Below are 16,387 nucleotides of genomic sequence, written 5' to 3' on the forward strand. Positions count from 1 at the left end.
AGCACCTTTTCGTGTGCTTATTGGCCATTTGTATGTCTTCAGAGGAATGTCTATTCAGATCCTTTTTCCACTTAAAAATTGGGTTATTTTCTTTTTTCTTATTGAGTATGAGTTCTTTATATATTCTACATACCAGTCTCATTAGAAACATTATTTACAAAATTTTTAAATTGTCATGATGTCCAGTGTATGTATTTTTGTTGTTATTGCTTGTGCTTTTGGTGCTACATCTGAGAAACCAATGCTTATCTAAAGTCATGAAGGCTTACTCCTATTTTTTCTTACAAGAGCTAAATAGTGCTAGGTGTTACATTCAGCTCTTGGATTCATTTTGAGTTAATTATTTTATATGGTGGGTTAGGAGCTCAACTTTATTCTTTTGCATGTGGCTCTCCAGTTGTTCCAGTTCCATTTCTTGAAGTGACTATTTCTCCATTGAATTGTGTTGGCATCCTTGTCAAAAAATCAGTTGATTATAAATGTGAGGGTTTATTTCTGGATTCTCTATCTATTCCATCGATCCAAACATCTGTTCTTATGCCAGCACCATGAGTCTTCATTAGTTTTGCAGGTTTGAAATCAATAAATGTGGGGACTTACCTGGTGGTCCAGTGGTTAAGACTCCATGCTTCCACTGCAGTGGGTGCAGGTTCAATCCCTGGTCAGGGAACTAAGATAAGATTCCTGCATGCTGTGCAGTGCAGCCAAAAAAAAAAACAAAAACGGAAATCAAGAAATGTGAGTCCTTCAATTTACTCCTCTCTTTCAAGATTTTTTGGCTCTTCTGGATCCCTTGCTTTTCATATGAATTTTAGGATCAGCTTGTCAATTTTATTGACAAAGGAGCCAACTGGGATTTTGATTGGGATTGTGTTGAATCTGTATATCTGGGGAGTATTGCCATCTTAACAATATTAAGTCTTCTGATCTATAAACATGGGATATCTTTCTATTTATGTCTTTTTCATTTCTTTCAACAATGTTTTATAGCTTCAGAGTATAGTTTTGTGCTGTTATTTAATTGAAGTGTAGCAGATTTACAATGTGTTAGATTCAGGTAGAAAGCAAAGTGACTGAGTTATCTATATCTATAGATACATAGTATATTCTTTTTCAGATTCTTTTTTATTCCAAGTTATTAAAAGATATTGAATATAGTTCCCTGTGCTATACAATAGGTCCTTGTTGCTTATCTGTTTTATGTATAGTAGTGTGTATGTGCTAATCTCAAACTCCTAATTTATCCATCCCCACCCCTTTCCCATTTGGTAACTGTAAGTTTGTTTTCTATGTCTGTGAGTCTGTTTGTGTTTTGTAAATCAGTTCATTTCTATTATTTTTTAAGATTCCACATGTAAGTGATATCGTATAATATTTATTGTTGTCTGAGCTCATTTAGTATGATAATCTCTAAGTCCATCCATGTTGCCGCAAATGGCATTATTTCATTCTTTTTTATGGCTGAGTAATCTTCCATTATATGTATATGTGTGTGTGTGTGTATACCACACACACACACATATATATATATACACATATATATACATGTACATATATATGTATATATATTCCATATATATATGTATATGTATATATACATATATATGTATATATATACATACATATACATATATATATGTATGTATATATATACATACCACATCTTCTTTATCCAATCATCTATCCATGGACGTTTAGGTTGCTTCCATGTCTTGACTACTGTAAATAGTGCTGGTATGAACATAGGGGTGTATGTATCTTTTCGAATTAGAGTTTTCTCTGGATATATGCCCAGGTGTGGAATTGTTCGACCATATGGTAACTCCATTTTTAGTTTTTTAACGAACTTCCATACTGTTCTCCATAGTGGCTTCACCAATTTACATTCCCACCAACAGTGCAGGAGGGTTTCCTTTTCTCCACACCCTCTCCAGCATTTATTATTTGGAGACTTTTGGGTGATGCCATTCTGACCAGTGAAGTGATTACTTCATTGTAGTTTTGATTTGCATTTCTCTAATAATTAGCAGTGTTGAACATCTTTTCATGTGCCTGTTGGCCATCTGTATGTCTTCTTCAGAGAAATATCTAGTTAGGTTTTCTGCCCATTTTTTGATTGGTTTTTTTTTTTTTTTCATATTGAGCTCTATAACCTGTCTGCATATAATGGAAATTAAAAACATGTCAGTGACATCGTTTGCAAATATTTTCTCCCATTCTGTAGGTTGTCTTTTCATTTTGTTTATGGTTTCCTTTGCTGTGCAAAAGCTTTTAGTTTATTGAGGTCCCATTTGTATATTTTTGCTTTTGTTTCCACTACCCTAGGGGACAGATCCAAAAATAGTATTGCTGCTATTTATGTTAGACAGTGTTCTGCCTATGTTTTTCTCCAAGAGTTTTAAAATATGGTCTTACATTTAGATCTTTAATCCATTTTGAGTTTATTTTTGTATATGGTGTTAGAGAATGTTCTAATTTCATCTTTTACGTGTAGCTGTCCAGTTTTCCCAGCACCACTTATTGAAGAGACTGTCTTTTCTCCATTGTATATTCTTGCCTCCTTCATCATAGATTGACTGTAAGTGTGTGGGTTTATTTCTGGGCATTGTATCCTGTTTCATTGATCTATGTGTTTGTTTTTGTGCCAGTACCATACTGTTTTGATGACTGTAGCTTTGAGTATAGTCTGAAGTCAGGGAGTGTGATTCCTCCAACTTTGTTCTTCTTTTTCAAGCTTGTTTTGGCTGTTTTGGTCTTTTGTGTTTCTATACAAATTAAAAATTTTTTTGTTCTAGTTCTGTAATTTGATAGGGATTGCATTAAATCTGTAGATTGCCTTTTGTAGTATGGCCATTTTAACAATATTGATACTTTCAATCCAAGAACATGGTATATCTTTACAATTGTGTCATCTTCAGTTTCTTTTGTCAGTGTCTTACAGTTTTCAGAGTACAGGTCTTTTGCCTCCTTATGTAGATTTATTCCTAGGTATTTTATTCTTTTTGATGTGATGGTAAATGGGAATGTTTCCTTAATATCTCTTTCTGGTAGTTCATTGTTAGTGTATAGAAATACAACAGTTTTCTGTATGTTAATTTTGAATCCTGCAACTTTACTAAATTCATTGATGAGCTCTAGTAGTTTTCTAGTAGCATCTTTAGGATTTTCTCTCTATATTATCATGTCATCTGCAAACAGTGACAGTTCTACTTCTTCCTAATTTGGACTCCTTTGTTTTTCTTCTCTGATTGCTGTGGCTAGCACTTCCAAAACTATGTTGAATAAAAGTGGTGAGAGTGGGCATCCTTGTCTCGTTCCTAATCTTACAGGGGAAGTTTTCAGCTTTTCACTGTTGAATATGATGTTAGCTGTGGGTTTGTCATACGTCGCCTTTATTATGTTGAGTTCAGTTCCTTCTTTGCCCAGTTTCTGGAGAGTTTTTATCATAAATGGGTGTTGAACTTTGTCAAAAGCATTTTCTGTACCTATTGAGATGATCATATGCTTTTTATTCTTCAGTTTGTTAACATTGATTGATTTGCAGATATTGAAAAATCCTTGCAACCCTGGAATAAATCCCAGTTGATCATGGTGTATGATCCTTTTAAGGTATTGTTGGAGTCGGTTTGCTAGTATTTTGTTGAGGATTTTTGCATCTATGTTCATCAGTGATATTGGCCTGTAATTTCTTTTTTGTGATATCTTTGTCTGGTTTTGGTATCAGGGTGACAATGGTCTCACCCTGAGACCACTGTCTCAGGAAGTATTTGGAAGTGTTCCTTCCTCTGCAAATTTTTGGAATAGTTTGAGAAGGATAGGTGTCAACTATTCTCTAAATGTTTGGTAGAATTCACCCATGAAACCATCATGTCCTGGACTTTTGATTGTTGGGAGTTTTTAAATTACTGATTCAACTTCAGTAGTGGTAATTGGTCTGTTCATATTTTCTATTTCTTCCCAGTTCAGTCTTGGGAAATTGTACCTTTCTAAGAATTTGTCCATTTCTTTTAGGTTGTCCATTTTATTTCCATATAGTTGCTCATAGCTGTCTTCTATGGTCCTTTGCATCTCTGTGGTATCAGTTGTAACTTCTTTTTCATTTCTGGTTTTATTGATTTGGGCTCTCCATCTCTTTTTCATGATGAGCCTGGCTAAAGGTTTATCAATTTTGTTTGTCTTTTCAAAGAACAAGCTTTTAGTTTCATTGATTTTTTTTTTGTCTCTTTTATTTATTTTTGCTCTGATTTTTTATGCTTTCTTTCCTTCTACAAACTTTGGATTTTGTTTGTTCTTTCTCTGGTTGCTTTAAGCATAATGGTAGATTGTTTATTTGAGATTTTTCTTGTTTCCCAAGGTAAGCTTGTATCACTATAAACTTCCTTCCTAAAACTGCTTTTGCTGCATCCCATAGGTTTTGGATCATTGGGTTTTCATTTTCATTTGTCTCTAGGTATTTTTTTAATTTTTCTTTTATTTCTTCAGTGATCCACTTGTTGTTAAGTAGCATATTGTTTAGCCTCCACGTGTTTGTTTTTTACAGTTTTTTTCCTTATAGTTGATTTCTGGTCTCATAGTGTTGTGGTTGGAAAAGATGCTTGATATGATTTCAATTTTCTTAAATTTATCAAGGCTTGTTTTGTGGCCTAGCATGTGATCTATCCTCAAGAATGTTCCATGTGCACTTGAAAAGAATGTATATTTTGCTGCTTTTGAATAGAATGTTGTAAAAATATGGGTTAAGTCTATTTGTTCTAATGTGTTATTTAAGGACTGTCATTCGTTACTGATTTTCTGTCTGGACCATCTGTCCATTGATGTAAGTGGAGTGTTAAAGTCCCCCACTATTGTTGTGTTACTGTTGATTTCTCCTTTATGTCTGTTAATATTGCCTTATATATTGATGTGCTCCTATTTTGGGTGCATATATATTTACAATTGTTATATCCTCTTCTTGGATGGATCCCTTGATCATTATGTAGTGTCCTTCTTTGTCTCTTGTAACAGTCTTTATTTTAAAGTCTATTTTGTCTGATATAAGTATTGCTACCCCAGTTTTCTTTTGATTTCCATTTTTGTGGAATACCTTCTTCCATCCCCTCACTTTGTCTGTATGTGTCTTTAGATTTAAAGTGAGTCTTGGGCTTCCCTGGTGGCGCAGTGGTTGGGAGTCCACCTGCCAATGCAGGGGGGCACGGGTTCATGCCCAGGTCCGGGGGGATCCCACGTGCCGCGGAGCGGCTGGGTCCATGGGCCATGGCCGCTGGGCCTGTGTGTCTGGAGCCTGTGCTCCGCGGCAGGAGAGGCCACGGAGGTTAGAGGCCCGCATACCACCAAAAAAAAAAGTGAGTCTCTTGGTAGACAGCATATATATGGGTCTTGTTTTTGTATCCATTCAGGCAGTCCTTGTCTTCTGGTTGGAGCATTTAGTCTGTTTACATTTAAGGTATTGATATGTATGTTCTTGTTGCCATTTTGTTAATTGTTTTGGATTTGTAGGGTTTTTTCCCCTTTCTTCTTTTGTTCTCTTATGCTTTGATGACTATTTTTGGTGTTATTTTGGATTCTTTTTTCTTTTTTTGTGTGTATATCTATTATAGATTCTTGGTTTGTGGTTACCATGAAGTTTTTGTATAGCAGTCTGTATACATACCTGATTGTTTTAAGTTGCTGTTCTCTTAATTTCAAATGCATTTTAAATACCCTGAATTTGTACTCTCCTCCCCTCATGATTATTGTTTTGATATATTTTACATCTAATTGTTTTAGGTATCCTTTAACTGCTTATTGTGGATACGGGTGATATTACTACTTTTATCTTTCAACCTCCCTACTAGCTTTGTGTGTGGATGATTTCCTACCTTTATTGTATGTTTGCCTTTACTGGTGGACTTTTTCCTTCCATAATTTTCTTTTTTCTAGTTGTGGCCTTTTCTTTTTTGCCTAGAGAAGTTCCTTTAACATTTGTTGTGAAGCTGGTTTGGTGGTACTGAATTCTTTTAGCTTTCACTTGTCTGTAAAGCTTGATTTCTCCATCAAATCTAAATGAGAGTCTTCCTGGGTAGAGTGTTCTTGGTTGTCAGTTTTTCCCTTTCATCACTTTAAATATATTGTGTCACTCCCTTCTGGCCTGCAGAGTTTCTGCTGAAAAATCAGCTGATAGGCTTATGGGAATTCCCTTGTATGTTATTTGTTGTTTTTCCCTTGCTGCTTTTAGTATTCTCTCTTTAATTTTTGTCATTTTGATTATAGTGTGTCTTGGTGTGTTTCTGGGTTAATCCTCCTTGAGACTCTGTGCTTCCTAGATTTGGGTGACTGTTTCCTTTCCCAGGTTAGGAAGATTTTCAGCTATTATCTCTTCAAATATTTTCTTGGGCTCTTTCTCTCTTTTCTCCTTCTGGCAACCCTGTAATGCAAATATTAATGTGCTTCATGTTGTCCCAGAGGTGTCTTAAACTGTCTTCATTGCTTTTCAATTTTTTTTCTGTTCAGCAGCAGTGATTTCTACTACGCTGTCTTGCAGTCACTGATCCACTTTTCTGTATCATGCAGTCTATTATTGATTCCTTCTAGTGTATTTTTCATTTCAGTTATTGTACTATTCATCTCTGTTTTGTTGTCCTTTATTTTATTTTTTTAATTTTTTGCGGTATGTGGGCCTCTCACTGCTGTGGCCTCTCCTGTTGTGGAGCACAGGATCCGGACGCGCAGGCTTAGCAGCCATGGCTCATGGGCCCAGCCGCTCTGCGGCATGTGGGATCTTCCTGGACCGGGGCACAAACCCATGTCCCGTGCATCGGCAGGCGGATTCTCAACCACTGCGCCACCCGGGAAGCCCTGTTGTTCTTTATATTTTCTCATTCTTTTAAAAATTCTAACTTCTTGCTCTGCGCATCCATTCTCCTCCTGAGTTCTTTGATCATCTCTATGATCATTATTCTGAACTGTTTCTTGGGTAGATTGCCTATTCACTTAACTCTGCTTCTGGAGTTTTATCTTGTTTCTTGGTCTGGAACATAGTCCTCTGCCACCTCATTTTGTCTATCGCTATTTATATGTATGTGGTAAGTTAGTTACATTTCTCATCCTTGGAGAAGTGGCCCTCTGTAGATGTCCTTTGCGTCCCAGCAGTGCACTCCACCCGTCACCCAAGCTGTATGCTCTAGGGGTTCCCCCTAAGAGGGTTGCATGGATCTTTCTGTTTTGGCAGGCTATGTGGGTGGTATGGTAGGCTTGGTTGGTGCCTAGTCTGGTTGTTTGCACAGTCCTGCCTTGCGTGGATGCTGCTGGCTGCTCTTTAGAGGGGCCTGCTCATGAGGTAGCTGTTTGCAGAACCCTAGTGGGTCCTGAGGCTAGTGCTGGCACACTGGTGGGCAGAATCAGGGTCCCAAAGACTCTGGGGCTATTGTCCGCCCACTGAGAGGTGAAGCCATACCCTGGGAGTAATACCAGACTACTAGCAGTTAGAGGTGTTTCCTGGAGTTTGACTGCAGGGCCCAGGGATCTCAGAGCTCATTTCAGATTGTTGATGTTGTCAGGGGCCATTCCTGACAGTTGGTCATGGGTCCAGAGTGTCTGGAAGGTTGTATTAGCCTGCTAGTGGGCAGGGCAGGGGGCCAACTAGTCCTAGGGTGGGGTCTGGACTGTGTTGCAGGATCATAGCTTTCTTCTTTCTGGAGTCTGCCCCCTGGTGGGTGAGGCTGGTCTAGAGGCTTGTGCTGGCTTCCTGGTGGGAGGGGCTGGTGCCTGCCTACTGGTGTATGGAGCTAGATATTGGCCCTCAGGTGGGCAGGGCCATGTCTAGGGGCATGTCTAGAGGCGGCTGTGGGCTCAGGAAGTCCTTAGGCAGCCTGTCTGCTTATGGGTGGGGATGTGTCCCCACCCAGTTAGTTTGGCCTGTGGCATCCCAGCATTGGAGCCTTCAGGCTGTTGGATGGGGCCAGGTCTTGGTGCTAATGATCCAACATGTCAACCACCTGGAATGTTTACACAATTGAATGTTCCTCAATGTCTGACACCAGTGTCTGTGTCCTCCTGGGTGAGCTGCTGCCATCCCCCTTGCCTCTCCAGGACAGTCTACAAGACCAGCAGGCAGGTCTGGCCCAGGCTCCTATCAAATTACTGATTTTGCCCTGGGTCCTGGTGCGTGTGAGATTTTGTGTGTGCCCTTTGAAAAGTGAAGTCTCTATTTCCCCCAGTCCTGTGGGGCTCCTGCAGTGAAGGCCTGTTGGCCTTTAAAACCAAATGCTCTGAGGACTTGCTTCCCAGTGCTGGACCCCCAGGCTGGGGAACCTGATGTGCGGCTCAGAACTGTCACCCCTGTGGGAGAACCTCTGCAGTATAATTATTCTCCAGTTTGTGGGTCACCCACCTGTGGGGTATGGGATTTGATTATATTTCAAGTCTTCCCCTCCTGTCTTGTTGTGGTTCCTTCTTTATATCTTTAGTTGTAGAAGATCTTTTCTGGTAGGTTCCAGTCTTCTTTACAGATGGTTGTTCTGCAGATAGTTGTTACTTTTGTGTGCTCATGAGAGGAGGTGAGCTCAGGGTCTTTTACTCTGCTGTCTTCCACACCTACTCTGTACTTTTATTGAATTTATTCCTAAGTATTTTATTATTGATCCTATGAGAATATAATTTTTTTTATTGGAGTACAGTTGCTTTACAATGTGTTAGTTTCTGCTGTACAATGAAGTGAATCAGCTATATATATACCTACATCCCCTCCCTCTTGGACCTCCCTCCCACCCAACCCCCATCCCACCCAACTAGGTCATCACAGAGCACCGAGTTGAGCTTCCTGTGCTTTATAGAATATAATTGTTTTTATTTTTGGTTTGTTCATTGCTACAGTATAGAGATTCAATTGATTTTTATATATTGGTCTTGTGTCTTATAATCTTGCTAAACTCATATTAGTTTTAATAGGTTTTTTAGTGGATTCCTTAAGGTTTTTGTATACACAAGATTGTATCATCTGCAAGTAGAGTTTTACTTCTTCCTTTCCAATCTAGTTGCCTTTTATTTCATTTCCTTGTCATACTGTTAAATAGAAGTGGCAAGAATGGACATCCTGCCTTGTTCCTGTGAATTTACAAAGCCTGCTAGGCAATCTGCAAAAATGAAAACGTTGGGACTATAAGGTAATAGTTTTTTTCTTTTTTAAGATAGCATGATTAAAATTTATACATTTTAATAGTTTTTGAAAATGTATTTTATAGAATACATATAATGTTCTCAGGGTAGATGTGATCCTTAAGATCAAGCTTTTTCACCTAAAGTAAATGTACCACTAGTCTTGGAGGTGTTCCTGTTGGCAGGCTGTTTTAGCATTTTCACGTGTCACACCTCTTCTCATGAAAGTACTAGAATGTAGATATGACCTTCAGTTATTATAGGTGGGGAAACTGACTCACAGCAATTAAATTTTATGCCACCACTGAGTGAGTACCAGAGCTGGACTTCAAGTCCAGATCAAATTTTAAAACCTAAACTCTTCCTGCTCTTCCATGTTGCTTTTCAAGTTTATGGCAAAAATCTTCCCCCTGTAGAAAATTATGTAACTATAAGTATTGTGTAGGACACTAAAATATATTCAAAGCAGCAAAAAAAAAAAAGTTTTTCTTTAGGCTTTTTAAAATCACTGTTTATTCCATTTGGTAGAGGGATTTTTTTTCCATACAAATATTTGCAACAATTTTTAATTCCCCAAAACCATACATAGACGATAAATACCATGCTATTAAAGTATTAAATTTGTACAAAAATACTTTACAGTTTAATACTTGTTACAAATAAAAATACATATTTAAGTGACTCCTCATGATCTTTTTTTTTTTTTTTCCTTAACATGATTCTGCTTTATACTTTCTTGCCCTGGCAGTTCTGAACTATGATTGAAGTAATATATTTCTTTGCACAAAAAAGAAAGGTGAACTTTTCCCTTAAACAAAGGACACAGTGTTCAAATGCTTTACCTAAGCAGTTGTTTGAATTATTGACCAAAATAAAAGTTTGGAAAATAATTGTTTCAGTATGGAGATTCTACAATATACAGATCTATTTTTTTTTATATTCACCAAATAACAGTTAGTTATTAGTGTAACTATTCAAAATATCTGAACAAATGAAAACAGTTGCTGGACAAACATTAAAAGCAACTGTCACAATTTATTGCTTTGAGGGATGGTAATAATTGGCAATGCATTTTGTGAAAAATGTATTTACAATTTCAGTAAGTGGCATGGCTCAGAACAAAAGACAGTCCAGTGTCATTTTTAAGTACGTGTGCTGTACACCCCTCAATATAATCAGTTTTCAAAACATGTCAAGCAGTATGAGTTTGATTTGCCTATCAAGATAAACCTCATTTTAATAGACTCTTCATTCTCAAATTCTTAGTCTTGAATTTTAAAAATAAGATAACTAATTCTCAGTGTTGCTAAACACCCTAATTCATTATCAGAGATTTTTCAGCTATTAAAAATGTGTCCTTAAAAAAAAAAAAACAGGTCACAAGACATATCCTGTTTGATAATTTGTTGCATAGGGAATAGCATACATCTTAGTTAAAATCATTCCTATACTTCGGCAAAACATCTACCACCACCTATTATGGTCACCTACGTGCATCATTGCTGAAACGCTGTAAGATGATTTTATACCTGTACCCCTCCCATAGCAGCAGTCCCAGCAGTTCACCAAACTAGTTCTCCTAGTGGAGCCAGCTTTATGAAAAGCCTTGTTGGTTAAATTCTTACATGAATGACTTTGTAGTAAGAAACTGATTTCAAAGTGAATTAAGGAAATTATCATAGAGAACATTTTCAAACAGATATTTCTCTTTTTAAAAAGGAATAGGAAGATGGACTTGTAAAAAATTTCCTCTGATGTTAACTGTAGAGAGGGGTGGCCTAGCTGTTTTTCTTTTTCTCTACCCTTGGTCTTGGCAGGGGATTGCCTGTCATATACCATAGTGATCACCAACAAAGAAGCCTCTTCAACTTGAAAGGGGAAGTGAATATGAGCCATGAGATTTAAAAGACCCCTGTGCTTGCAGTTAATGCCACATGATTATCTGTGCTTCAAATGTCACAGAAATCTTAAAGGGATTTTTTTTTTTTTTTTTAGCACCATGTAGATATTGTCTTTTGTCCTGCTTTATAAAAAGCATCGCTATAATGTATTAGTGGGTTCTCGTATCTCCAAATTACCACTGTGGCTCGACTGCTGGAAAAAAGCACTGTTCTGTTCACTCCATTCTCCTCCTGGTAGAGTCTGTTCTATGGACTTCTGTGAAGCCAGGGGGTTTCTACTAATAACCAGGTCCAGCTTATTACCAGATTCTGCTATGAGGGGCACAACAAGGCAGCAGTCAAAGTCTCTCGTTCGGACATGATTAACCTGAAAGGTCAAGAAGCGCCATTTTGAATTATTGTTATAGACATAAGATGATTCCCAAAACCCAGAGTAACATTTCAGACATAACAGGTTGATTAGAGACTTGAAAGTGCTTAAATGAGCACTCTTTACAGAGAGGTCTATCCTGGCCCCGACCACACTATAACATGGGTATTGGCTTACTTACTTACTCTCTGCTACTAAATTGTAAGGCCCTTGAGAGCAGGGAGCAGGGACACATCCCAATGTCCCCATGCTGAGCAGATCACCTTATTCATGGCAGGTGCTCCAAGTGCCAAATATTATCCCTAATTGACAGATGAGGAAAGTAAGGCACATAGTGGTTAAGAGATTTGCCTGAGATCAGAAGTTGGTAAGTGGTCCAGCTAGGATGTTGGTGAGTGGTCCAGTGAGGATGTAATCTCAGGGAATCTGGATGATTCCAAAGCTTGTGCTCTTGACCATGATACTGAACTACCTTTCTCGGTCATAAGCCCACCCCCTCCTCAGCTTACACATGCGTTCATCTTATTTCACGTTTCCTTATTCTTTTTTTTTAAACATCTTTATTGGAGTATAATTGCTTTACATTGTTGTGTTAGTTTCTGCTGTGTAACAAAGTGAATCAGCTATACGTATACTTATATCCCCATATCTCCTCCCTCTTGCGTCTCCCTCCCTCTCACCCTCCTTATTCCACCCGTCTAGGTGGTCACAAAGCACCGAGCTGATCTCCCTGTGCTACGCGGCTGCTTCCCACTAGTTATCTATTTTACATTTGGTAGTGTATATATGTCCATGCCACTCTCACTTTGTCCCAGCTTACCCTTCCCCCTCCCTGTGTCCTTAAGTCCACTCTATGTCTGCCATTTTTTTTTTTTTTTTAGATTCCCTATATATGTGTTAGCATACGGTATTTGTTTTTCTCTTTCTTCACTCTGTATGAGATTATGTTTCCTTATTCTTTCCCCCTAAAAGTTTAAAGAATCATCTACATGCTGCTTCCATTCCTTGACTTTTCACTCTCCCCAATCTTCTTGGTCTGGGACCTGACCCTTATATATTGTATAAATGACCCCAATTGTCCAACACAGGAATGGTGTCTTGAGTTCTCATCCCCTTTGGCCTTTACCTACTCATCCTTAAAACTCCTTCCTTGGCTCTTATGACACCACTTTGTTTTGACCTTTTTACCATTTTAATTGCTCACTTTCAGTCCTTTCCTGCCTTTACTTCTTCCTGTCCTTTAAATTTTGTTTTTCTTAGAATTCTATCTTTAGTTCTCTTCTCTTCCTTGCTAGAAATCCACCATAGGCAACTTTATCCAAATCCATGTCTTCAGTATCCCAAATCTTTACTTTTGGCTGTAACATCTCTCCTGAGCAACAAATGCAAGCTGCCAGCTGCCTCACAGACTGCCTGCCAGGATGCACTGAAGGCATTAAAGACTCAAGTCTGGTACACGTGTCTTACCCTTACCTACCTGGTCTCCTTTCCTGTGATCCTCCCCTTCTTCACCTATACCAATCCACCTATGATATAATTGTATTGTCTTTCTAAATTATAAAATGTCATTATTCTGCTTAGAAAATTAATATACCTCCAGAATAAAGTCCAAGAACTTAATCTTGGCTTTCAAGGCCCTTCACAATCTGAGTCCAGACTACTTTTATAGCCTCATCTTCCATAAAAGTAGGTATAGCTCTAATTTATAGATTAGGAAGACAAAGAGGTCAAATAACTTGTCCATAGTTATTTATTCAGCAAATACTAGAGTATCTATGGAAAATAAATGTGTTCCTTACTCTTAGGACAAGAGTAATTGTTATATTGCCATGGTAAAAAGATCACCAGAATTGGTTTTAAAACTAATCAATCAATGACATCTTGCTCAGTGAATATGTGTCTGAAAGCCAACCAATCAGTGCAGCGTCATGCTTTGAAAGGCAACTGTTAGGGACAGACTCATTCCATCTGAACATACTTTCAAGACTGATGGCAACCCTCTCCTCTTCCTGCAAAATTCTCTTTCTAAAAACTGTACGTAAGATCAGGAATTTGCTTTGCTCAGTGAAACTATACCTGACCACCAGAGTACTCCTAGTACTTAATAGTAAACAAGGTTCAGTTTTGGGGTTTTAGACATTGTGTGAGATACTGATATCAATCACTGTATAATGGGAAATGGGAGAATAAGGTACTAGCCCTGTTCTCAAGAAGTTTAGAATCTGCTGGGGAATATATACAGGGAAACAGGCCGTTTCAGTAACTGGTAAATTCCACCAAAGGAAAAAGTATCTATCCTCTATAGGAGGGGCCTCTAATCTAGTCTTGAGGCAAAGGAGGATGGGTGGACACTGATCAAATAAGACTTCCAAATTAATTTCCAAATGAAATTCCATCTGAGGTCTTACCTGTAAGAGCCTATCATAGGGCTTTAGGCCACCAAGATCTCCTGGCCCAGCTGGGCGAATATTTTTGACATATACTCCTTTCTCCAGCAAGCCATCTGCTACACTGAACCCAAAGTCCTCCATGTCAGAGCCCTTGTACAAGGTCACCTGGAAAATGAGACAATGTGAAGGGGATATTTAGGTAGGTTGAGGACTTCTGCTTGTGAAATTTCTTGATGAACGGTATTTTCAAACTAATTTCAATATAATTTGTAATAGATTAGGCAGCTCCCCCCAATCCTGAAGCTTTTTCCATTCTCTAGGAACATCCTTGGAATTTGCCAAGTCCCACCCAGAACTGGAAAAGGAGGAGAAATGCTGGAGAGTTCTGGTTTCTCTTTTGTTTTCTACTTGCAGTCATCAGGTATGTATAGGTGAGAATTTCCCAGGGGCATGTTCACTTCTCCTGGAGCAACCCCTAGGTGTTGGGAGAAGCCAGGGTTAGCCCTTTGCAGCTGGATATCAGGACTAAGCCAAAGACCTTTCCTTCCTGTTCACTGCCTGGTGCTGTGCTGGGTTCAGTGCTCAGCATATCCTCTGCCTTTGAGCAAGAGCCAGGAAGTCCACCATTTTATTTTCTCTAGTATCCCAGTCAGTGCTTCAGTACTGTGGGCAAGAAATGTCTTGAAAGGGAGAGCGGCCAAGATGGCAGAGTAGAAAGGTCCTGAGCTCACCTCCTCTTATGAGCACACCAAAATCACACCTACCTGCAGAACAACCATAGATGAAAAAGACTAGAACCTACCAGGAAACATCTTCTACAACGAAAGGCAAAGAAGGAACCACCAGTAGACTCGTGATGTAATCAAATCCCATACCCCCCAGGTGGGCGACCCACAAACTGGAGAATAATTGTACTGCAGAGGTTCTCCTCCAGGAGTGAGAGTTCTGAGCCCCACAGTCAGGCTCCCCAGCCCAGGGCTCCTGCACCAGGGAAATAAGCCCCCATAGCATTGGCTTTGAAGGCCAGTGGAGCTTAGGTGCAGGAGCCCCATGGGACTGCGGGAAACAGACTTTGCTCTTAAAGGGCACACACAAAATCTCACGCACACCAGGACCCAGGACAAAAGCAATTTGATAGGAGCTTGGGCCAGACCTGCCTACTGGTCTTGGAAAGTCTCCTGGAGAGATGGGAGGTGGCTGTGGCTCACCCTGGTGACACAGACACTGGTGGCAGACACATTGGGAAACATTCAGCCACATGAACACTCCTGGTGGCTGATATATTGGATCATTAGCACCAAGACCTGGCTCCACCCTACAGCCTGTAGTCTCCAGTGCTGTGAAGCCTCAGGCCAAACAACTAACCGGGCAGGGACACAGCCCCACCAATCAGCAGACAGGCTGCCTAACGACTTCCTCAGCCCACAGCCACCTCTGGACTCGCACCAAGACAGGGCCCTGCCTGCCAGAGGGCCAAGACCCAGCTCCACCCATCAGTGGGTAGGCTTGAGCCTTTCTCTCCAGGAAGCCTGCACTAGCCTCATGATCAGCCTCACCCACCAGGGGACAGACACCAGAAGCAATCCCACAATACAGGGTGGACCCTACCCCAGGGCCAGCTGAGGCCCGGCCCTCCCCACTAGCAGGCCAATGCAAACTTCTGGACACCACAGACCCCATACCCAACTGTATTAGGAACCCCCGCCAACCAATGATCAGAAACGAGCTCTGGGATCCCTGGGCCATGCAAACAGACTCCAGGAACCATCTCTGCCTGCCAGTAGTCCAGCACTAACCCCAGGATCTGGCTTCACTTGCCAGTGGGTGGGCAACAGCCTCAGAGTCTTTGGGACCCTGGCTCCGCCCACCAGTAAGCCAGCACTACCCCCGAGGCCTACTAGGGTTGCACAACCTTGTCACCTTGCCTGGTGACAAGGCCCCACTAAACAGTACCAGCAGCATCTGCACAAGGCAGGGTCTAGCAACCAACCAAGCCTATCAGACTGCCCACACAGCCTACCACAAAGAAGGACCCATGCAGCCCTCTTGGGGGAATGCCTAGAGCATATAGCTTGGGTGATGAAAGGGGAGTACACTGCTGGGATGCATAGGATACCTCCTACAAAGGGCCACTTCGCCAAGGTTGAGAAATGTAATTAACCTACCACAGACATAAAAACACAAACAGTAACTTAGAGAAAGTAAGGTGGCAGAGGACTATGTTCCAGACCAAGGAACAAGATAAAACTCCAGAAGAACTAAATGAAATGGAGATAGACGATCTACCCGAGAAAGAGTTCAGAGTAACAGTGATAAAGATGATCAAAGAACTCAGGAGAAGAATAGATGCACAGAGTGAGAAGTTAAAAGTTTTAAACAAAGAATTAGAAAATATAAAGAACGACCAAACAGAGGTTAAGTATACAATAACTAAAATGAAAAATGCACTGGAAGGAATTAATAATAGACTAAATGATTCAGAAGAACAGATGAGTGAACTGGAAGACAAGTAGTAGAAATCAGTGCTGCTGAATAGAAAAAAGATAAAGAATGAAAAGAAACGGGGACAGTTTAAGACACCTCTGGGACAATAT

The 16,387-nt window shown here is 39.8% G+C and overlaps 1 protein-coding gene across 11 annotated transcripts in view; it reads right to left on the reverse strand.

The window, feature by feature from the left end:
- Positions 1 to 9,840: 9,840 nt before the first annotated feature.
- The window catches only part of GRIP1 (glutamate receptor interacting protein 1), a 728,793-nt gene continuing 722,246 nt past the window's right edge, over positions 9,841 to 16,387 (reverse strand). For 8 of the 11 annotated variants that reach the window (XM_067009704.1, XM_067009699.1, XM_067009701.1 and 5 more), the window contains 2 exons: positions 13,812 to 13,958; positions 9,845 to 11,400 (listed from right to left, as the gene is read on the reverse strand). In XM_067009704.1, coding sequence (XP_066865805.1) covers positions 11,173 to 11,400; positions 13,812 to 13,958 — 375 coding nt within the window. In that variant the 3' untranslated portion in view covers positions 9,845 to 11,172. Of the gene's footprint in view, positions 11,401 to 13,811; positions 13,959 to 16,387 lie in introns of all 11 variants that reach the window. The other 3 variants (XM_059080546.2, XM_067009696.1, XM_067009700.1) reach the window with 2 other exon arrangements.

The sequence above is a fragment of the Kogia breviceps genome, chromosome 12 (genome assembly GCF_026419965.1).
Source record: "Kogia breviceps isolate mKogBre1 chromosome 12, mKogBre1 haplotype 1, whole genome shotgun sequence".
Taxonomy (NCBI): Eukaryota; Metazoa; Chordata; class Mammalia; order Artiodactyla; family Physeteridae; genus Kogia; species Kogia breviceps.